This window comes from Cyprinus carpio, chromosome A8, assembly GCF_018340385.1.
Source record: "Cyprinus carpio isolate SPL01 chromosome A8, ASM1834038v1, whole genome shotgun sequence".
In the NCBI taxonomy this organism is placed as follows: Eukaryota; Metazoa; Chordata; class Actinopteri; order Cypriniformes; family Cyprinidae; genus Cyprinus; species Cyprinus carpio.
Genome location: NC_056579.1, coordinates 9,194,527 through 9,218,035, shown reverse-complemented (window position 1 = coordinate 9,218,035; position 23,509 = coordinate 9,194,527). Strand labels below are relative to the sequence as shown.

General features: G+C 34.9%; 1 protein-coding gene and 1 long non-coding RNA gene across 3 annotated transcripts in view; both read left to right on the top strand.

Moving 5' to 3' along the window:
* The window catches only part of LOC109087530 (E3 ubiquitin-protein ligase RNF220-like), a 32,922-nt gene that overhangs the window by 7,845 nt on the left and 1,568 nt on the right, over nucleotides 1–23,509 (top strand). The window contains exons 3-15 of one of the 2 annotated variants that reach the window (XM_042761998.1): nucleotides 13,549–13,675; nucleotides 15,279–15,321; nucleotides 15,410–15,502; nucleotides 16,308–16,350; nucleotides 16,698–16,802; nucleotides 17,709–17,752; nucleotides 18,135–18,246; nucleotides 19,294–19,384; nucleotides 19,508–19,594; nucleotides 19,681–19,733; nucleotides 19,973–20,057; nucleotides 22,685–22,793; nucleotides 23,431–23,505. In XM_042761998.1, the coding sequence (XP_042617932.1) occupies nucleotides 13,549–13,675; nucleotides 15,279–15,321; nucleotides 15,410–15,502; nucleotides 16,308–16,350; nucleotides 16,698–16,802; nucleotides 17,709–17,752; nucleotides 18,135–18,246; nucleotides 19,294–19,384; nucleotides 19,508–19,594; nucleotides 19,681–19,733; nucleotides 19,973–20,057; nucleotides 22,685–22,793; nucleotides 23,431–23,505 (1,067 nt within the window). The remainder of the gene's footprint in view (nucleotides 1–13,548; nucleotides 13,676–15,278; nucleotides 15,322–15,409; nucleotides 15,503–16,307; nucleotides 16,351–16,697; nucleotides 16,803–17,708; nucleotides 17,753–18,134; nucleotides 18,247–19,293; nucleotides 19,385–19,507; nucleotides 19,595–19,680; nucleotides 19,734–19,972; nucleotides 20,058–22,684; nucleotides 22,794–23,430; nucleotides 23,506–23,509) is intronic. The other variant, XM_042761999.1, reaches the window with a different exon arrangement.
* Nucleotides 1,619–8,369, top strand: LOC122145913. Its single transcript, XR_006160638.1, has 3 exons — nucleotides 1,619–2,366; nucleotides 6,605–6,715; nucleotides 8,306–8,369. It is a non-coding gene; the product is annotated as an uncharacterized LOC122145913 (long non-coding RNA).

Below are 23,509 nucleotides of genomic sequence, written 5' to 3'. Positions count from 1 at the left end.
CGCACCTGATTGACCAGCATTGTGTGTGCCAAAGCGGCCCTCTCTGATCTCACATCAAAGAGCGGCTGCAAGAAGACTGGAAGCACGTGGGGCAGGCCAACGTGGAGAGGGAGGGCGGCAAAGACTGACGATTGCTGGCTCAGTACAAAACAGCACATCTCGAGTCCCATGAGCCCAAAAAATCAGTCAAGCAAATGCAAAGGGCAGAAAAGGCAGAACATGGGTTTAAATAGTCATCACAGAGGGTCAGCAGAGTCAAAGACAACAGACAGACGATGGCTTGAAATGTACTGCTCTGTCTAGCTGTTTCACTCTTGCTTACTGTCTCATCCTGTATCTCTGTACATCTCTTAAATGTGTATGCCATGCATTTTAAGAGCATGTGTGCATCCTTGCATTAAAGCGGCAATCGAAAACATGATTGTTTAAAAATGGCAATCAGATTTTAGATTTGTTCATGATTGTTTCTGTGTACAAAGGTCTTTAGAGAGCACCGACTTGGGCACAGTGTTGTTTCTGTGAATGACCCTTGAAACTCAGTCCACCTGTAGGGCCTCTAACATCTGGGGCTGTCATTAGTGACTGATGCTTGGCTGATGTTTGTAATAGTATCCAAATGGCTATTCAGCCTTTTTACACAAGTCACACCAAACACACAGCTGGCTCACCACAAACCACACTTGAACTGAGTTTTTAGAGGTTTTTCTACACAATATTGAAAAAAGATGACACATGCCACTTTTTGGTATGTGTAATGGAATAAATTGGTTTCACATACTCCTGAGCTTTAAATTAAAAACATTATAAAATAATGCTGTTTTAATACAAAGCACTGAGGGTTTGTAAGCTTTTCTTATATAATAGAAGAATGCACTTTACAGTTCATATGGCTCATATTTTTCCAGTTACTGTAATTGATCGCCAAAAAAGTAGGTATGATTTATTGGTACAACAATTGCTATTTTTTCAGTATCTATATTTCAGTAACAAATTTAACCTATAATAAATAGTTGCTCATTTTAAACACATCAGTAGTCTTAAACTAGGGTTTGTGTCCTGTCCATTCTCAGAGGTCTTGATCTTCCTGATTTTTTCCAACAATTAAACATCATAAAACAGAATTATAATTGAATTTGTATATATTCATTTTATCAAAACACATATATAAATACCAAAAGCATAATATTTTGTAATATATTACTATTTTGCTGTTTACACCATAATTTCTTTATATTAAAGCATACATTTCTACTGTGATTGATTTAATTTTTTTTTTTTTTTTGTGAAACATAGGAAATTAGCATGCACAATTAAATATGCAGTATTGGATATTTAATTGTGCATGCTATATTTCCCCTATTACCTTGTCCATGATCAAAGGCTCACTTATAGTCTCAAAAACAGTAATTTAATAACACTGTTAAATGTAATATTTTAGCAAAGCACAAAATGAATATCCATTTTTATGATGATGTGATGCCTAAATTCACTTTTAACTTTTAAAACCTTTTTATTTATATTTTTACATCTGTGCCTTTCACAATTCAGTATTATGAAACGTTGGCTATGATTTCAAAGTCTTCATAACATTAAATACTTCATCCTGTGGTTTACAGAATTTCATTGTTGACCCTTTTGCATCTTGAGATATGTGTGTATTTGCATGGAAGCATGAAAGAGCCTGGGGAAATGTAGTTTAAAATCTATTGGGGATTTGTATCATAACCATAAATCAGTCCTTTGCTAATTGGTAAGAAAACAAGAGTCAAACAGTATATAATGTTTTATGTGCCTCTTATGTTTTTTTTACGGCAGTACTAACAAGGGTCTGTGTCACAGAGTGGACAGGGAATTAGCCAGGGAATTCCATAAGCTTCAGTGTTCTTCAGCTTCTTTTGCTTAAAATGCTTCTGATTTGCATGTGGCAATTAGTATGCTAATTGGCCTAATTAGCCCATGGGACCACACAAGTACTGTGGCATTAAAAGGTTCAGTCTCATTATGACTCAACAATTCCCACGAGTTAGCGCAATCAAAAGGCCATAACATCCTCCAGAGTATATCTGTGGTTTTTTTTGTTATGCTTTGTAGACATTTGGGCAAGACCTTGTCCAAAAGGAGGAGAGTTTAGCCTTATTAGTGGATACTAAGCGGGCATTCGATAGCTGCATCCTGAGCAGATGACATGGAAGATTGAACTTTTAGCTCAAAGTGCCTTTACTGCTGATTTGTTTCATGACCTGATTTGTCAAGAACAGAGACCTGTGGATCTATATCAGATCAGCTGCCAGTGGCCTTTGTTGCTTCGTGCAGACACGGAGTATTGGCTTGTGGGATTGCTGGGGTATTGATGGGGGAAGGATGAGGTGAGCACACACGTACACACCCAGAGAATGACTGGCTGAGCAGATGAGGAGCATTGGCTATTGTGTTTACTCAGGGCTGTGTGAAGGCTTTGTATGTTTGGTTATCCTTGGCTAGGTGAACAAGGCCATGACCTGAAATACTGTCACTGGTTGACTACTAAAGGTAGACAGACAGCACACATTGTAAATTGGAATTTGAATACATTATCTAAGATTAAAAGTACAATATAATGACACTTTCAAAGAATAAGGCACAACATAGGCCATGAATACCTTGAAAAATTAAGTCATTTTCATCAAAGGGTCCCTTTTTCTTGAGAAAATTTTGATTATCAAACTAAATAATATATGAGGTTATCTACATTAAACAACAAACATAACCTAAATTAAATACACAAAGTATGTAATATTAAAAATAAAACAAAAATACCATTATTTTTAGTTTTTAAATTATAACTTCTTATAATAGCTTAAGCTAGATCAATTGAGTTTTTCTTTTACTTCCTGTAATGCTATAGAAATTAGTGCTATAGAGTTTGAATACACCTTCTGGTGCTACTTGGACACGTCATCAGTGAAAAACCCGGGTTATAGTGCTATATAATGTATCATAATTTTAATGAATGTTACTTTTTTTGTAATGGGGAAAATAATGCAGTAACAAGCAAAATGTGGAACCACAACTAAATATTATGCTTTTGATATTTATATTTGAATGCATTTTATCACACATTATATTGCTGTTTTATAATTTTATTTCTTAGATACAGTAAAATAATTTTGTTAAAGAATAGCTTATAAGTAATATTTAATAATATGTAGACTTTTAGTATCTAACAACATAAGTATATATAATATCACATATGTGTTGAATTTGAGCCGCTAATGTTTTAAATAAAGTCGTGGCAAGCACAAATGTACTGTCATCAAACTTTAAAAAAGTGGCATAAAAATGACTAATTCATTTTTTTTTTCACCATTGCTGCATCAGTGACTTGTCAATCTCTTGCATCTCAAACTTCATGGTTTTACTGTCTCCAAGACAACGCAGTTTGGCAGAAAACCCTGATTCTGTCATGCCCCCCTCCTCGCTCAGCATTACTACCCTCCACTCGTAAGATGTCTAATTAGCCTTTAGCTTCTTAATGAGCTGAACAATGCAGCATTAGTGGAGCAACAAGCTCAGGGCATGGCAGTGGGTTGGGGTTAAGGATGTTTGGATGTTGTGCTGAACTGGTTGCTTGGTGGCTGTGTTCCCATTGGTTGCTTGAATTATGCTTTGCTCTGTGGCCTTTCTCAGAATGAAGTTTTAGAGGGTGATGGTGTGTTGCTTTTGTTTGGGTTAAAATGGTGAAAAGAAGATTTGACCTGGCTTCTAATACAAACCACAAACATGTTTCAGTAAGGTAAAATTCTTGCTATGAAAAAAGTTTCAGTTAACCTTTTTATTTAGCAAAGTACACAGCCTGACTTTTAAGAATTAGGTTTATTACACTTATCAGGTTATTCTGGCCATGTAAAGCAACCAACCACTACCATTAAAATATATATAGTTCTGCTCATGATGCAATTGGATGCAACTAACCCAGAAGTTGCATATTAATTTATGTAATCTGATTGGAGCTTGTTGAAGAAGAGAATGGGAGAGGAATAGATAGGTTTGTTGCATGTTGTTGCAACCGCAACAATGCATGTAATGTATATAATTGCATTTGTCAGTCAGTGTGCCTCTAGGATTAAAAACCTGCCAATGCCGTGCTGACTTATGTCTTGCATAAACTGTCTGTTTGAGTTAAGAACCAAACTCCCAAGCATACATGGACGAATGCCGTCTAAAACACAGATGCTGTTTCAGCCCATAATGGGCTTCTAGACTTTCAAGATGAAGTCATGTTTTTCTGTGCCGCAGGAGCTTGTCTGTGTTAAACTCTCTTCAGACTGGGTGGCCTAGTCCTCCCACAGCTCCCACAGCAGGTTGAAACCAAGAATTGCTATTAAACAAAGGTCGGAAGACTGTCATTAATAACAAAGTGTTTGTGTTTTTTTCCTATGTCATGAAAAAAGCTACATTGTATGGAACTTACCAATGTAAGGGTTCTGAGAATTTCAACACTGCAGTTGAAATGCTGTTAAAGGGATATTTCACCCAAAAAAGGAAATTCTGTCTTTATTTACCCACCCTTCATGTTGTTCCAAACCTGTATGACTTTATTTCTTTTTGAGACATTTTTTATTCAATACAATGGAAGTCAACAGTAACCAAAATGTTTGGTTACCAACATTCTTCAAATGTCTTCTTTTGTGTTCTGCAGAAGTCATATGGTTTTGGAACAGCATGAGGGTGAGTAAGAGTTGAAAACAGTATTTCCAGAATTTCTCAACCATCCATTCTTAGTCTTATAAGCATAAATTGCTTTTCAGATATATTTTTGATCACAGAATTTTTATTTTCAATTATCCCTTTACAATAAAGACTGCTTTGCTTCTTTCACATATACTTGTTTTCAAATTTTCATGCATTTTTGCACTTTTGAAGGATGAGGGGTCGCTGTTCAAAAAGTTGTTCCTTAAAAATGGCAGAGTGAAAATACAGTAATTCCTTCTATGATTATATGATCCAGAACATTCTCACAATTAATTTCAAAATTTTAGGTAATTTATTTATGTTTCCTCGGATTTTAAGACCCTCAGATGATGTTGCACACCCACAGACTATATCAGTGCCCTGTATTACATATCTCAGTGTTTTTAAACTAAAATGAAATGGACCCCCGCCCCCCTTTTTTAATCTGAAACATTCACCCAATTATTTCTAAATCATTTCATCAGCTATTTCCTCTGTGGAGTGCAACCATACAACCATCTTGTCCAATGTAAGACGTTCTCTCTCTCTCTCTCGCTGTGTGTGTGTGTGTGTGTGTGTGTGTGTTTGGCACTGGTAGAGACTCCATTGAATCAGTTGTGTGCTTAGGCTGACTGTGTCTCGCTGGCTGACTCTGAACAAGCACAGACCTGTTCTACCCCGGTGGCCAATAAAATGAGAAAATCAACCACTGTGCCACCATCCACAGGCCAGCCAGATAAATACACTTGTCTCTGTTTGAACGTGTGTCAGCATGGCTGTGTCGATCCAGAGATTTCACCCAACTGTTCAAAGTGTGATACAGGAAATAATTAAAGGGATAGTTCAAGCAAAAAAAAAAAATTCTGTCATCGTTTACTCATCATGACTTTTGTCTTTTCATTCAAGCTGCTCTTACAATACGCTCTTACAATGCTCTCCATACAATAAAAAATTAATGGTGGATTGTTTTCAGGGCACGATTTTCAGTGAATAACTTTAATTTCAAACTATCACGTGACTTCAGAAAACTTTGAGTATAGCGATTAAATATTTTTATGATGGTTTTTGGAGCTTGAAAGCCCCTGGTGACCATCCACTTTTCATTAGATACAAAAGAGCAGCTTGAACATCAACCATAAACGTAGGTCATACGGCTGTGGAATGACATGAGGGTGAGTAAATGATGATAAAAATTGTCATTTTTCAGTGAACTATCCCTTTGATCAGTTCCTAAATCCACTAATGGTGTTTTTTTAAGGTCCGCCATACAGATAACTTGCAGGTGTGCTTAATCAGGGTAATCAGTTTTGCTCTTTCATCATTGGGTTATTATTAATTTTCAGAGTGTTTCCGGCTTTTGTGAAAGCCCTGTTACCCTCTTTGAGGATCCTCTGATCACATCCTCCAAAAGCTGTCACAAAATCTGTATTATTCCAAAACAAGATCATCTTAAAAGCATCCCATGCTTTCTTTACCTTGTCAGGGTATCTGTATTTGACACAGCGAGGGCAAGGCTATCTGATCTTATCAACATGTATGTGGGAGTTGGTTGCGTTAGATTGAAATGGATTATTATGGTCTAATGGCCTCATTAGTTTGAGATGCTCACTTCTGCTCCATAAGAATGTATTGAATGTGGGTGGGTGAGACTTATATTGAGGCAAAATAATGACAATCATATAGTTATTCTGTTTTTTTTTAATAACAAGAACATAGTTTAGCACTGTAAATCTGACATTGGTAACCAAACCATGCACAGCAACACTCAAAAATGCTTAAAAATGGATATTGAAGTCTTGTGTTTATGTATTAATATAGGGTTTGTGTGGATTTAAGAATATTTGTGTATTTGGTTGTGTGTGTGCATTTCTAATTGTTTGTGTGTGTTTTACAGTGAGGCTTAGTGCAGTGCAGCCCCTCAAGCTCAAGGTTTATGAGGTGTTAGCTGCCACTTCATTGACTCCCGACTGGCCCATTACACTTGGTGCAGACAGAGCTGTCTCAGGTGGAGAGTTGGGGTTTGGTCCCACACAAACAAACACACACACACACACACACACACACACACACACACACACACACACACACACACACACACACATATATATATATATACACAGTCGGAAGCATTCAGATTCAGAGTGTTATGCTTTTTTTTTTTTTTTATCTAACTTACAAATGTATTAAAATGGTATCTTATATATATATATATATATATATATATATATATATATATATATTAGAATTTTGTATAAATTGCTAGTAAAATTTCGCACATAATTACAAAGAAACTGTGTAACATTGAATTAAACATGAAATTTTGAAATACTGAGACAGTATTTTCTTGTATATTATACTACAATAATAGCTTTATTTACAGACTAACAATGAATGAGCAATTTTATTTTATTGATCTAGGTTAGTGTTAATTTATAAGTATGCTTTTAAATGCATTTTATTAACCTAGGTTAATGTTACTTTATAAGTATGCCATTGTTTATTGTTAATTCATGTTTGTTCATAATCGTGATACATCAATGTTCATTTATACCAGTTGACAAATATCCATTAGTAAATATAGAAATTAACCTCAACCTATATCAATAAATGCTTTAAAAGAATTTTTAGTTCAAGATACCTAATCTTAAAAAATTATATTGTAAAAACTATATTGTAAAGTGTTTCTTTGATAATTAAGTTGCACAGTTTTTGTGGATGAAGAAGTGTTTATATAAATCGATGTGGCTTAAATACATTTCTTTAAACTCCAAATTATGCCATCACTATCTCAAAATTTATAAATAATTTATTTAAAATGTATTTATTTATTTAACTAATTAGTTAATTTATTTATTTTTGTTAATATTTGCTCTTTCCCTTGGAGATCTTATGGTTGAAACCTTTTTCCTCCACTTTTTAAAATTTTGTTTCAATTATTTAAGTTAATGCTTCCCCAACCTTACAGAGTATAAGCAGTTAATAAGCAAATTGTTAACATTCCTAGATGCCACAAGTGCCCTCCTCAACAAAATGTTACATGATAATCTTTTACATAGACACATGCACTCATATATGTGCACATACAGGCTTGGGAGGGTTACTCTAAAAATGTATTCCATTAAAGTTACAAATTGCTTAATGAAAAAGTATTCAGTAACGTAATCCAAGCACCACAATATGAAAGTAATGTAATCTGATTACTTCTGGATTGGTTCAAGGTCACATATGTAAATATACAGTAGTCAAGTAAAAGCAATATCATAAAAAATACTAATATTTATTATGGATATGATGCACAATATAAAATATTTAAGAAAATGCCATCTATGCTGTAACTAAATGCTCTGCTCATATGAAACGAGAACACAACAGAAATGTTTCTGCAACAGAAAAAATACAGAATTCAAATTTGAATTTTTTTTTCCTCAAGCAAATATAATAAGAACAGATGCACTGAATTACGTTAAGAATAAACAATGCTAAAATTATGTAGGATTTAAAATGACTGCAAAGTTTAATCCTGTGATGTCTGTATGTTGACAGCATTTTGCATATCTAAAGAAAGACTAAATGTGCTTTTAAACTGTTCATTCAGTTAAAACTCACAGGTTTGTAACGGAAGAAGAGGACTTGCTCCATGTGGTCATCGGACATTCTGCTTCCACTCTGTGTTAGTACATGTCTATATCACTTCGCTAAATGATTTCAGTCAGCCTATTTCAAACGTCTTTACCGGAAAATAACCAATACCCATAAAGACACTGACCGATCAAATAAATATTTTAAACAATAGGATAAAAATGATGAATTATATCCTTGTTTTTCAAAATGACATTTTATTATGAACGGAAAACTCTCTTTCACTTGCTCTCGCTCCTATACAGATGCACACAAACAGTACTACAGACACACACCCGCACATAAATGTCTTGTTAGCACTGCTCCGATGATTTTATCAGTAAAATAGTTTAGCAACTTAAAAAGCTACATGGCATTTCTCACTAGCGCTGTTCTTGAAGCAGCTGAACTTAGAGTTTTGCTATTAGTAGAGACGCTGCTGCCGAACTCTGCTGAGAGATGCACAGACTCTGGTAATTCACACGCTTAATCTCTCTCTCTCATAACTTCATTAATAATTGCATTAGTCTGACAATTCATGTTGTGGCCGCATCACCACCTTGGTTCATTATTTTCTAATAATTCAATGGCCCTATCAACTATTTCTTACTAAAATGAAACGATTGTAATCCTGATAGTATTCCCTTTTTTTTTTACAAAATGTAACTGTAATCTGATTACTTTCTTTTTTGATGTAACTGTAACAAATTACAGTTACCAGTTTTATGTATCCTGATTATGTATCACCATTACATGTATTCCGTTACTCCGCAACCATGTGCACATAGAAGGTATGTGTATAGATAGACACTCATTCATTCACATTTCCACATTTGTATCCATGTGTTTACATGCGCGTGCGCGCACACACACACACACACACACACACACACACACACACACACACACACACACACACACACACACACACACAGAGAGACAGGTGTAGTACAGACACTTTGTCTGTGTGGACCTCAGACAGGATGGTCTCTCTTGTCCTCTGGTTTGCAGTTTCTCAGACTTGGTTTATTTGAAGTGTCTGCCTTCATAGCCCCGTAACTCCTGCTGATGAGTTCTTGGGGAGACCATAAAAAAGCAGCACCCACCCATCAAATAATGGGAGTTTATCTCAGAGGGGAATGATGGTCTTTGACCATCACATCACAGTTTGTGTCACAGGGATGGATGAGGGTTAATGGGTGTCATTAGAATATCATGCTGACTGCATCATATTGTTGTGATGTGTTCTACATAATTGTTCCTCCAAAGGCTTGACCTTACACAATCTTGTTCATTTTCCCTGGTGTTATTTTCTTGTTGTCTTTTTCTTGCTTTTTTTTCTTTTAACTCTGTCTCACATAGCTCATCACTGCTATTGATCTGGCTGTCTCTGTTATTTAATATATCCTGAATGCTCATTAATTAAGCCTGTTGAGAAGATCTAGAGAATAATTCCCACCCTCAATATCAATTACTATCAGAATAACCTTTTGAAGAGACACACTTTGAAATTTAGCACAGCTTTGGTTGTCCGTAGTCAGCTCTCTTGATCTTAAAGGACTGCATGCTTAAATATCTCCTTTTCTTGACGATCTAAACACATTGTTTTGATTTTCTGGAGAAAGTGGTGACAGAGGTCTTTTAAAATATCCTATCTATTTTCTATATGCATGTTATTGATTTTAATGTGAACGATTCATCCATGCCAGGGTTATAATATTTCACTAAGACTAAAACAAACAAACAAACAATAAATAAATAAAAATAAAAGTGTTAATTACTTGAAATAAAATAAATGTTAACTGAAATGAAAAAAAATAAAAACCTTAAACCTTATTAATTTTGGGAAATTGCCAAGTCAAATTGCCAAGAATAACTGAGAACCCACCCTATACAAAAATAAAAAAAAAGTATAATTTGGATGTACTTCACAATATGGAAAAAAAGAGAATACATTAATTTCATTGCAAAATTTGTAAATTTGAAGATATTTCATAAGAGATTCACTTGAGTCTGAGTTTAGTGAATCATTTGTATTTGTTGTCTTCCTGTAGAGCTGAACCTGGTCTTAAATGTTTCTCCAGGGCTGAACTCTTTGACACTGCACACAGTTAAAAGCAGCAATCAGCTCTCTGGAGTGATGAGTGCCACAGTTTTATCGGACAGCTGTATAGATGTCTATCCTTCATCTTTATGGGTACATTTATGATGGAGGGATTTCAGAGACACTGATCACTCTCCTTTGTATCTGAGACCATGCTTTTTCATGCTTTTTGTGTGCCTTGTTGTTGTTTTACTAAAATAATATGTGTTGTTAGTAATATACTGGAGAAGACATTTATATCAAAATCAAATATCAGTCATGTTAGTTTTCCTTTGACGTGTGTACCATTATTTTTTATTTATTTATTTTTATTTTTGGCGGGAGTTGTTTCAAAGGGGTTTTGATATATTTTAATATTCAGTAAATGTTCATTAACAAGACACTGATTGGCCTGTAAAAGTATGTGGAGGCGGGAACAGAACAGAATGAGCTCATTGACTTGACAGTAAGGATGTTAATGGAAGCCATTTTCACTTTAATCTAATAGATTGCTTTATAATATTGAACATGCAAGTGTGTGATGTCGCTCTCTCGCAATTGTAGCTGAGCTCTAGGATTTATCACAGTAATATTTCCACTCTCCCTCCCATTTCAGACATTGATTACCCTCAATAACAGCAAACTTGGACTTTTTTCCACATGTACATGGTCCAGTGCCAGAGTGATTAAGTTGCTTCCAAGCCGATTAATGAAAGAAGGTCTGAATAAAAAAATAAAAAAATACCTTTGAAAATGAAGGAAATTACTTTCCACAGCAGATGTGTTGCTACATTGCCTATTATGTTGCCTATTAAATAGCCCTTTTCAATGGCCCATTATTTTCCTCAATAAAAACACTCACTGGAGCTTGCATACTCCCTGCACTTCAGAAAGCATAGTGAAGGAATGATGAAATCCCCTGTATAAAATGAAACATTTGATGTCTTAAACACAAACCAGACGGGTTCAGGCTACTTGACGGGGCTACATGGCAGGTGTGGAGTGGCCCAATTCTGTTTTATAACTGCCACTCTCCTCAGAAAGTCTGCCAGGGAACAAGCCCCCTGCCAATCGCCTGCCTCTCGCATGCCCTCGGATTGCTGAAAGGTCGCGCCCATTATGGAGTTATTGAAAGGCAAAATCATGGCAGAAACCATTAAGCGACCTCCCTTTACTTGTCTTCAAATGTCACATTATTCTGTTCTATTCTATTCTATTCTATTCTATTCTATTCTATTCTATTCTCGTTTTCAGTTTAAAATGTTCTACATGAATTACTGAACATAAGAAACTGATACGTGATCTCAAACCTCGTTGGCTGTCTGAATTCTAAACTGTGGCATTTTGAAAAAGCCTTTGCAACCAATACAGTTCACATCAATCAATTACTGAGAGAGACAGGTTTATCTGGCCTCCAGTAATATGACTATTTACCCCTTTGCATGTGGCTCTGTTAAATACAAGCCTCTAGTATTGTATTTTTCAGGCTTGTGACATATTGTCGTAATGTGACAGAAAGCCAGGATGAAATGTGGCATTTTGGAAAGGTCAGTTCATGGCCGTCTCAAGATTCATCTCCCATCATGACAGTGGCAGTTGTCATATGGATGTTGGCATGTGCAGTCATCCTATAACTTGGGGGAAAATGCTATGGGACCGTCTGAGGATGATGATTACCAGTTTTCTTGTGACATTAAGAAGTAAATTTTATTACTTTCAAAGTAATTTTCTGTTAATTTCCATGACTTTTTTTTTTTTTTTTTTTTTTTTGGAGTATGCTAACATTTCTTTTTTTATTTTATGTACACTTTCATTCTAAAGTTTGGTTCAAAGGCAGGGTAGGTGATTTGGTTCAAATGTTGTTATGCTGGTTGAAAGTCTCTTCACATCCTGATAGCAATCACTGAGTTAAGTGGACTAAATGTATTTATATATATTTATATTGTTTATGGAAGGCGCAGGACCATAAAAAGTTTGTCCATTCATATTGTTTTGTTTGAGGGCTACTATAGGCTGTCCTACCTGCTTGTCAACGTATGTTTTTGCATACTTCTGTGAACCCTTTTCGCGCAGACATTATACGTCATCAGCTTAACACAACTCTTTTCAACATTGATAATAATAAGAAATGTGACTTGACCACCAAAAACAGGAAGAATGGCTGCTGAAAATGAAAGCTTTGCAACTACAAGAATACCTAAAATGTTAAAGTTTTTTTTTTTTAAATATAAAATATTTCACAATATTAAAAGTACAAAAATACACAATATTTACTGTATTTTTGATAAAAAAATGCAGACTTGTTGTTGAGAATAAGAGACTTCAAAATCATTAAAATCTTGCCAACTCCAAACATTTAAATGGCAGTGTAAATTTAATTAATTAACTTTGAAAACAATCAATATGGGGAAAAAAAACTATTTATCGAAACTTTAGCAATATATGCAGTTATAATGCAAAATAAAATAGTAGAATTACCAAATTAATAGAACTGTCTTTTCTTTTCTTTTTTACTTAAAGCAGTTGATTTTAACTACCCCTTGGTTAAGGTTTTTTATGTACATTAATTAAGACAGTGTATCCATGTTAATGTTTAAAATTACATTTTTGTTAAAGATTATCTCAAATTCCCCCATTGAGAATCCCTTCAGCAGGAGGACGGTAAAAGACATGCTTGTCCCAGAATCAAATCAAATTCCTTTTAACATCTTGTTATTTGCTGACGTTATCTTTGCAGGTAATGTGGTTATAAATTCAATTTCAGCCATGGGATTTCATTGTTTACTGATTTCATGGTTGCCTTTAGGCAGAGATGCAAGCAGTTAGTACTTGTCAGTGAATTTATTTGAGCTGTACCATATAGATGAAATTTAAAAGAGAGGGGACTCACAGTGGAGCCGACTGTCACTTTTTCAAGGGCATGGCTTCAGGTGAAGTTTACATGCAGATCCATGTTTTGGTCAGATCTATTTCTAGATCTGTCTCCACTGTCATGTTGATGAGCTTCATTTATGTGACACATCTGCCTGGACTAGATGATTTTTATCATTGTAAAGAATTCTCTCTATTGCTTATTGAAGGTTTATAATAATAAAGCATGTCTTTTTTGTGTGTCCCTCTGTCACCTGTCTCTCCAGGTAAAGTGAAGGCCCTGTACGACACTCAGACGCCCGTGTGTCCAATCTGTCATGCTGTGCTGCGGCCAAGAGAGCTGCAAGAACACATGGAGCTGGAAATGGAGCATCTAATGCAGCTGCACAATAGGTACATAGTCCAAATCATTCTCAACACACATGAAGCAGTCTTTTAATTTTTGATTTATTCATTCATTCATTCATTCATTCAAACCATATAGAAATAAATGGATTTTATTTTATTTACAATAAAGTTTTAATCATTTATTTATTTAATTTGAGTACTTAAATCGAGAGTATCCCAATGATGACCCAATTTTTGTGGTTCTTGAATGTATTTTGTTGCCATAATCCAAAATGAAAAATCAAACAATAACTTTATTTGTTTGTTTTTTATGTAAACCATTTAGAAAGAAATACATTTTATTTGATCACAAATACATTTTTATCTAACATTTAATTATTTAAAATGAAAAATCTAAATAAATAAATAAATAAATAATAATATAATATCCCAATAGTGTCCCAATTTTTGTAGTTCTTGAATGTATTTTGTTACATCAAAAATCCTAATAAAAATCAAACAATAACTTATTTATTTATTTATTTATTTATTTATTTATTTATTTATTTATTTAAAAATAAATCTTTCCAGTCATTATTTCTTCAAACTGCTGGGTTGGGGGGATGCTGGAGCATAATATATACAAATAATTTATCTTATTATTTATTATTTTTATTGTATTAATACTATTTAAGTAAATAAATAAATAGAGTATCCCAGTGCTGTCTGCTATGAAACCTGTCTTGTTCCTCTTTAATGAACATGATACAATCCTTATAATGACAATCCTTATAATGAGACATTCAATCTATCAACCTGCCTCAGTCTCTTTGCATCGGCCAGAGCATGTAGACAGTAAAGTGCCGCTGACAGTCAGCATGCTCTTCTGTCACTCTTACTCAAATCTCATCCAGGCTCATGAAAATGCATCGCTGCCCATAGTAAAGACAAAGTCCTATACTGGAAACAAGAACAGGAGAGATGGAGGAAGGGCAGAATTAAAGCAGATTAAGACTCTGAACACACACACACATACATACGCACATACACAAACTCCCTGACACCTCCTCCCTGTAGCCTGTCCTTTCCAAAGGCATATTAAATGCTTCCAGGTCTTGATGGCATATTTATCTACAGCTTCCGGGCATGTGCACCATGCCTCCACCCTTCTCTTTGTCTCCTCCATCATTGCAACATCACACATTACAAGCTGTTACATTGTTCCTGACATTTCACAGCCAGTCAAGCTCAAGGCAGTCCCTGCGAAAATCACAGCAAGCTAATAACGCGTTTCCTCAACGTTTGCTATCAGTATCAGACGAGGCAGGGCGGCACATTAGCCACCTTGAACACATGAAAGATTTCTCCAATAAAGAAATTATAGCCATCATTTGCTTAGTGACAGAGCTGTGGACAGTAATTGTGTCAAATTGAACTCAGCCCCAGGGTGTGTTAGAGCCTGCCTGCTTTACAGGACCTGAGTGGAGACACCTTTTTATAGATTATTTTTATTTGACTGTGAAGGAAATGTAGTTTGAGAACAATATGCAACCTAATCCCTTGTTTCCATATTCTGGTTCAAGTTTTGTGTTTAAAACCAGGCTGAAGTTTGTTTGGTAATGGGATTGTGGTGATGAAATATGTGTTAATAACACTCTTCTGTTTACAGTCAGGGTCCCGCTCAAAAGGGTCTCGCTGCTGGTCCGCCTAAGGTACATACTCTCAAATGTACTTCACAACACTTGTTATATACAATTGATTTATGTCTACAGGCAATAATAACCACTCTTCCTCTCTCAGTCTCTGTTCTCAATGCATATAAAGAGAGAGGGTTCCTCCTCTGCCTCCTCTCCACGTCCCGCAGACGAGGCTGTGCACTCTGACAGGTACCAGGTGAGCACAAAATACATATGATATACATCTAGCTGCATTAGCCTGCACGTCTCTTGTGGAGCATGTTGAACTTTAACAATTACGGGTGGAATCAAACAAAATTAGTGGATACATTCCTAAACTACATGTCAAGCAAAAGATTGAGACAAACCTCAGTATAGTGCTGCCATCTACTGGACGTTAATGTAATTAAAAAAATATGTTCTTAAACAAAGGCAGTGTGCTAAATTTTAATTTCATTATAATTATAATTATAATTTCTTTCTGATTTCTAATTATTGACAAACATATCATTTAATTTATAAGATATCAAATCTAAAATGTACATATTTATATATAATTTAAAATGTTTCTTTTAATTAAAAAAAAACATAATTTGACCAATTTAATAGTGAGTAGAAAAACAAAAACTAACAAGGCATATGTTGATCACATAATATTTTAATAATTTATTTAGGCTTTAGTGCCCTGCCTGTATAAAAATCAATTATAAGTTTACAGATAATGCTGTCCTTAGAATATCAAACTTACTATTTATTTTTTTAAATAGCGTTTTTGCATAGAATAAATTGGTCTTTATATTTTAGGTTTGCAGTGTATGATCAGATTTGGGAGTCATTAGCATCAAAACATTTTAACTTAAACCTAAATAAAGTCAACATAAATTGCTGGAGTCATTGGATTTTCAGTGAGAACAAATTCTTATGATGGCTTAAAGGCCCATTCTTTAAAAAAAAACAAAAAAAAAACAAGTTTAATTATGGATATTGAAGAGTCCCTTTCCTTCTTCTCTTTTCCATTTCAGACGTTTTTGCGAGTTAGAGCAAACAGGCAAACAAGACTCAATGGTATGTTGTCAATGACTTTCAGTATCTCAAAATATTCTCCCTGTTCTGTATTTCTCTGTTTTTTCATTCAGTCATTTCCAATGCAGGGTCATAAGCGTGCATTAAGAGCTTGGATCTGACCTAATTCATGAATCTCCTAATGATTAATACAAAAATGAGTTTTATTATTTAAGACACTCTTTGATCTTTGAAACTGATTTTTAGTCATTATTATAAATAAGGCAGCACTGGTATACTTTAACTTATAGTTTGAACAGTCACAGTTAAAACCCCACCCCTTACCTTTGACCTAGCACCCTCACGAGCAGAGCAGATTATTGACCTTTAACCTTTCAATATGTTAACAGTTAAGGAGCTCTGCTGGTGCAGGTGCTACGCCAAACAGAAAGTGAAATCTGTTCATGATTGGCCTGACTGTGGATTTCCACATGTTTCCTCTTGCCCACTGTCTGGTAAGCTCTTCTCCACACATGGCACATAACTGCGAATACAGTACCAACACTTTATTATTTTAGTTAGTAAAATGAGGTATTTAAAGAGGCTTTATCTAGAATACCAATCAGCAGTTACTTAAAATAATCTTAAAGGAGAAAATGACTGTAGAATCATTTTCTGCAGATGTAGAATGAGACAGTGAAAATTATATAGTATTTAATGTAATATTATCCCCTTAGCACAGTAATACACAGTATTGAATCTCTGTACTGTGAAATATTGATACTTTATCATGTTGAATTTTTCGATCATTTATCAGGACTGTTAATTTTTATGTTATTTCATTAACATCTAAAAAAGGTGCACTGGATGATTATTCACAGCTGATTGATTAATGATCCCCTCTCCGTTATGCTCAACTTCATTGTGATTGTAACAGCCTCAGCACTGTTTTTACTGTCTACTTTGACTATATTATGAACTGAGGCTCCTAAAGATTGATGTCCCATAACATCATTAGCAGCTCAACAAAACACAGAGATTTTTAATGGAGTGGTGGATACCATTCTACAATGCTGAATTTTACTTTTTTGTTTGTGTGTGTTCAAGAGAAGGAGATGCAGAGAATTCTGAAAATCTTGTATTTGTCTTTATTTTATAATCAGATAAACAGATCAGTCCAATTCCCATGCCATTTATTTATCTTTTGTAGGCCATAGAGGCCTTTCTGTCTTATCATTTTATGTCAGCTTGAGATTGTATATATTTCCATCATAAAACTGCCACTGGAGAAAAATCAAATGCATTTATGCTTCATATTTTTAGATAACAATATGAAAAGTGTTGAGAATCAGTAAAACAAAATAAAAAAACATAGGCTGTTTTGTTTCATTTTTTGTTGTTTTTCTTCATTTTTTTTACAGCACGCATTGGGAAACTGAAAAGACGGAAAGCAGAGGAAGACCAGGTATGATAAAAATGCAGCTAATTTCTCATTGTGCATATGTTTAAAGGTTTCATTCAAAACAATGAATATTCCTTCCTTCTCTAGATCTGACAGATCACAGACTGTTTGTGATGTCTGTACTGACAGGCAGCATGAGAAAGGTGTCAGCTGTCCTGTTCTGCTAAGTCATTTGTATAATGTATAAGACAGGTAGATGTGGCAAGAAGGATCAGACAAACTATAAACCTGCATGTGAAATGTTTGTTTCTTTTTATTTTCTGATCCTTTCAGCTGTGACCTAATGCGAAGAGGGCATTCAGGGCAGGTAGCAAATGAAAGTGTTGTCTTGAGGCTGATGCAGACGTTTTCACCAGAGATACTGATATGTGTGTGTTTTCTACAGAGAGACAGTGTGTGTGTTGTTGATGATGGCTCTGTGCTGTCAGCCGGGAGGGATTTTGAATGGGCTGAACAGAGAAGAATACAGATGGTTTCTGTTCTTAGAGGCTTCAGAGGTACAAAACACAAACACTTCACAGTAATTTAACTACACACCAAATACTCAAATACATCCATATACAGTAATTTATAAGTCGTCAGACTGAAGTCAGGTATCAGATTAGAACAACAAATATCTTGAGAAATCATAATGTTTAATAAAAAAGCCACTTGAAATCAGTTTTTGTGCCCCAAAACCTACAAAACTGTCTACAGAGAAGAATGTAGTACCATTATGCATTGGCACAAATTCAGTGAAAAAAAAAAAATGCAATACTGAAATGTATCTATAAACAAACAGTGCAACTAAAAACAGATTATTTAATCCAATCTCCAAGTGTGCTACACTGAAAAAAATGTGTAGTATTTACTTTAAAACAATTTTCATTCAGAGATTGCTAGTAAATTCCACAAGTAATTACAAAGAAATGTCAAGTAAAACATTGAATTAAATTTGAAATTTGAAGTAGAAAGACTGAAATAGTATTTTCTTGTAAAACAAAACATTTTTTTTTACAGTGTGTATATTTTTATGTAAGCTTAGCATTATGCTAAATAGGGTAATAGTCTATTGAAATTAAATGCAAAAGGCAAGTCTATTTGTAGAGTTAATGCCAATGCACAGCATTCCCAAATCGGTTGCTTATGAGCTTGAGTGACCGCCTATGTATTATGTGAACAGCAAGCTCAATTAGTTTTGCAACAGAGCTTTTGTGTGTGTGTGTGTGTGTGTGTGTGTGTGTGTGTGTGTGAGTGATTAGTTCACAACAGACACGTGAGATAATGGTAGTGGTGTTAACCTCATGAGAAGGAGATTACTGTAAAAGCATTTAGACAGGGGTCAAAAACAGAGACAGAGCCGATCACAAAGGACTCAGAGGTCATACAGACCCTGTGTCCTTAAAAAGTCTTTGATTTTAGTAGCATTTTGCAGTTCATCAGTAGGGTGCATTTGTATCTTAACCTATTTTTGAATTTTACACTCTCTATTCCTTTGGCAATCTTGTTCTATAAGGCTTTTGTTTTATTGTCATTTAATGAATCCTTATGTCAAATGTCTTAAGGTTTGGTCAGCAGCACATTGAAAGAACATCAGGACAGTGATGCAGATCTGGATGTGGACGGTGATGATACTTTGGAATATGGAAAAGCACAGTATCCTTATTTTTGCTGTTAGTCAGCACAGTTTATGGCACAGCAAGGATGTGCACTGATCTTTTGTTCTTTCATGAAAGCATTTTTGATAGTAAGAAATTTTTCCTCAGCAAATCATCTCAGATACACAGAGGCGGATGTGATTCCCTGTTCAGGAAATGAACCCAGAGATGCAGAGGAGAGGCAGGCATTAAGAGGAGCTGTTTTAAAGTATGCACACACACACAAACAGCATATTATTAGGGCTTATATTAGGGCTACTTTATTAATCCTGTTTTTTTTTTTTTTTTTTAAAGTGGTGACATAACTAGCAGGTTATCTCCAGAGCAAACCAAGTTGGTAAACTCAGGTGAGCCAAGAGATTTTTTGAGATGTTAGTTTAGTAAATGTTTCATGTAGTTAGTTTATATATATACACACACACATACACACACACACACAGACACACACACATGCATATCTACACAGTACAACAGTATACGTATATACTATACTGTACTATACTATACTATACTATGTGGATATGTATATACATATATGTTGTTTTGCATAAATCAAATTATTCATAATGTTGTACTATGTCTGCAGAAACTCCTACTACAAGCAATGGAGAGTTTGACAACAATAGAAGCACAACATCTCCAAGAACCTGTAAGAACAGCGAGTTAGAGATGTAAGTATACCTTAAAGGGATAGTTCACCCAAAAATGAAAATTACCCCATAATTTACTCACCTTCAAGCCATTGTAGGTGTACATGACTTTCTTCTTTCAGACGAATCAGATCGGAGTTATATTAAAAAATGTCCTGGCCCTTCCAAGCTTTATTTTGGCAGTGAATGGGTGTTATTTTTCAATAGTCCAAAAGATGTCAAATAAAGGGCATCCATCCATAATAAAAAATGTCCCACACAGCTCCGGGGGATGAATAAAAGCCTCCTGTAGTGTATCAATTTTTAAAGAAAAATATCCATATTTAAAACTTTATAAACAGTAATCTCTAGCTACCACTAACTGTCGATGCGCATTCACAATAACACAGTTCCAGCAGATGATGTAGGACATAGCGTAAGTTCTGGTGAGAAGTAATGAATGTGGAAACTCAAAAACAAAACACTGGTCATGAATTAGAAGTACAAAATGAAGATTTCGATATAAGCCAAGAGGAGACTGGTTTTTAAATATAACTCTGATTGTATTCGTCTGAAAAAAGAAAGTCATATACACCTAGGATGGCTTGAGGGTGAGTAAATCATGGGGTAATTTTCATTTTTTGGGTGAACTATCCCTTTAAAGTCTGCATGAAATGACAATTCATCCTATTTTCTAAATGTAAGTTATAAATCTTATTGTGAACTATTAATTTATGCATGTTTCATTTGTAATTTTTTAAAATCACAATACAAAGAAAGGATCTGTCTCTACTTCTGTTTAATCATGACTTTAATGCACACTTCTGAATGCATTATTTAATACATGTCATAAAACTTTTGCTCATTACAAAACTGACATTTTCTCAGAGTAACATAGCAGCAAAGCTATTGAAATGGCAATTGTTTGAAGTCAGTCCTAATTGATTGAATTGATATGCAAATACTGTTGGAGCTGTGGTTTGTGCATGTATTCCAGACACTCTTAGCTGTGATGCTCATATGGAAAATACACGTAGGTTAAGATTCAAGTGTCTCCACCCACTCTTCTTCGTCCTTCTCCTCTCCAACATCCGTGTCATTTTCTTGGAAGAGATCTCTGCAGGATCATGAAACAGCACTTCTTAAATCCTGTTGGGAAGTTTTAACTTTTTCCGTGTGCACTGGGACAGATTTTAATGCATTACTAATCGTGCAACTGAGGTCAAGTTTGCACATGGATGGGACACATGAGGAATTATATATGGCTGACCCGTTCAATAAGAGTCACACAAATCAGTTCTTTCTCAGCGGGGCTACATTTGGGCAGGTCCACTGAAGCGTGCATGACTTATGTTTTGGAATGAATCATTAATAAGCATGATTGATCCATTTTTCAGTCGAGGAGTGTCAGATTGCAGAGAAACAATGAAATACTTTTTCTAAATGGAATTATTCTAAATGTATTATGTGCGAGTGATTTGTAGGTATTTACATGTCCCCCCACAGATTAGGGAAGTTGCATCATCACTATCAAAATCACATGGACTTTTCTCTCTCTCTGTCACACACACACACACAAAAACATAAATATTATATTATATTATGTATTCCATTGTGCTTCATGACAAATTGTAACATTTCATATAATGTATATATATATCATATATATATTATATATATATATATATATATATATATACTATATATATATATATATATATATATATTACTATATTACTATGTATATACAGTATGTATGTGTGTGTGTATGGAATTTTATATTAAATATAAAATATATTAATATAATGGATATTTAAATATATTAGGTATGCACTTGTGTAGGATTTCTGTTTTGCAGCATATTTTTGTACCTGATCCGTCACCACTCTCCAATAGGTATTTAGCTTGAGGACAAGGGCAGTTATTTCATATTTCCACTAGACAGCTACAAGAGAAAAACCAGCATTCATTATGCTTATGTTTGGAGGCTATTACATGAGGCATTTTTGATGGATCACTTAAACACCCCTGCTGTCATAGTTCAATTCCTGAGAGCTGATTAAATGGGGATGCGTTGGCCAGGATGTTCCTACTGGGGATTAGGGTGCTCTGAGCGAATGTTATTTAATTTTGGTGAAGTGGAAACACTTGAGTGAGGAAGGGTTAGTGAGGCGGGAAGGAGGACCGTTCCTGACAAATGACAGTACGCTGTGGGGCGCTTGCTGCCCGGGCCTGTGTGGACACACTAATAAAGCAATTACACTGAAACAATGTTTGCACACTGCAGTGACATGTCTGTCCCTCACCTGCTGTGGGGAATTGTATTGTTACTACAAATTTCTGTAGTACCTTTTTTTGTCTTTTCTTTGATTATTCCTTGTTGCTAACCAATCACATTTCACATCCATTCACTTGAACATAGACATATGCAGTCAGTGAATGCTCTTCATTTTTAGTGTTCAATATAGCATTACAATAGGAATGCTCACTCTCATGTATTACAATGTTGAATTTGCTTCTGAATGCACCTCATTTAATAATGCAATCTGTCTGCTGATTACCATTCATGTGTAATTTAGAATTCATAACATGGCCTTCAGCGAAAAAGCCCTCAGCACGCTGTGACTCTCCAATCAATCTCTGATGGATTTGTTCGTTGTTTCGTTTAGCTTACCGGATGACCCCTCCCTCAGTACACTGGAGGCCCTGAAAACACGGATCAGAGATCTGGAGAAGCAGCTCACACGAGGGGACAGATTCAAGTGTCTCATCTGCATGGTAAGTTTGACCGTGCATATTTATTTAAAAAGGATTTAAAAAAGTAATAATTGCAAATAAATATTCATTATTGAATTAGATGTGTACTTTATATTCATATTAATATATATTAATTATGTAGATATTACTATTCAAAAGTTTGGGGTCAGTATTATATTTTTAATGTTCTGGAAAGAAGTCTCTTATGCTCTCCAAGGCTGCATTTATGTAATCATTGCACAGACACTATTGAAAGAGAGCTGGACTGGTCGATGACATCACTGAATCATAAATGAACTGACTTGTCCTTTGTTATTGTCCTCTTGCATTATTGACAAACTATTTTCCTGTTTGACACTGTAAAGCTGCTTTGACACAATCTGTATTGTATTAAGCACTATACGAATAAAGGTGACTTGACTATTATTACAATACAAATAACTGTTTTCTATTTTAATATGTTTTAAAATGTAATTTATATGGCAAAGCTGAATTTAAGCAGCCTTGACTCCAGTCTTCAGAATCACATGCTTCTTCAAAAATCATTGCAATATGCTCATTTGGTGCTCAGTAAAGGTGTCTTATTATTATCAATGATGAAAACAGAAAAATACATTTTTCTTATGCATGTAATTTTGTGTACATATACTTTTTTCAGGACTCCTACACAGTACCTCTGACCTCCATCCAGTGCTGGCATGTCCACTGTGAGGAATGCTGGCTTCGCACCCTGGTGA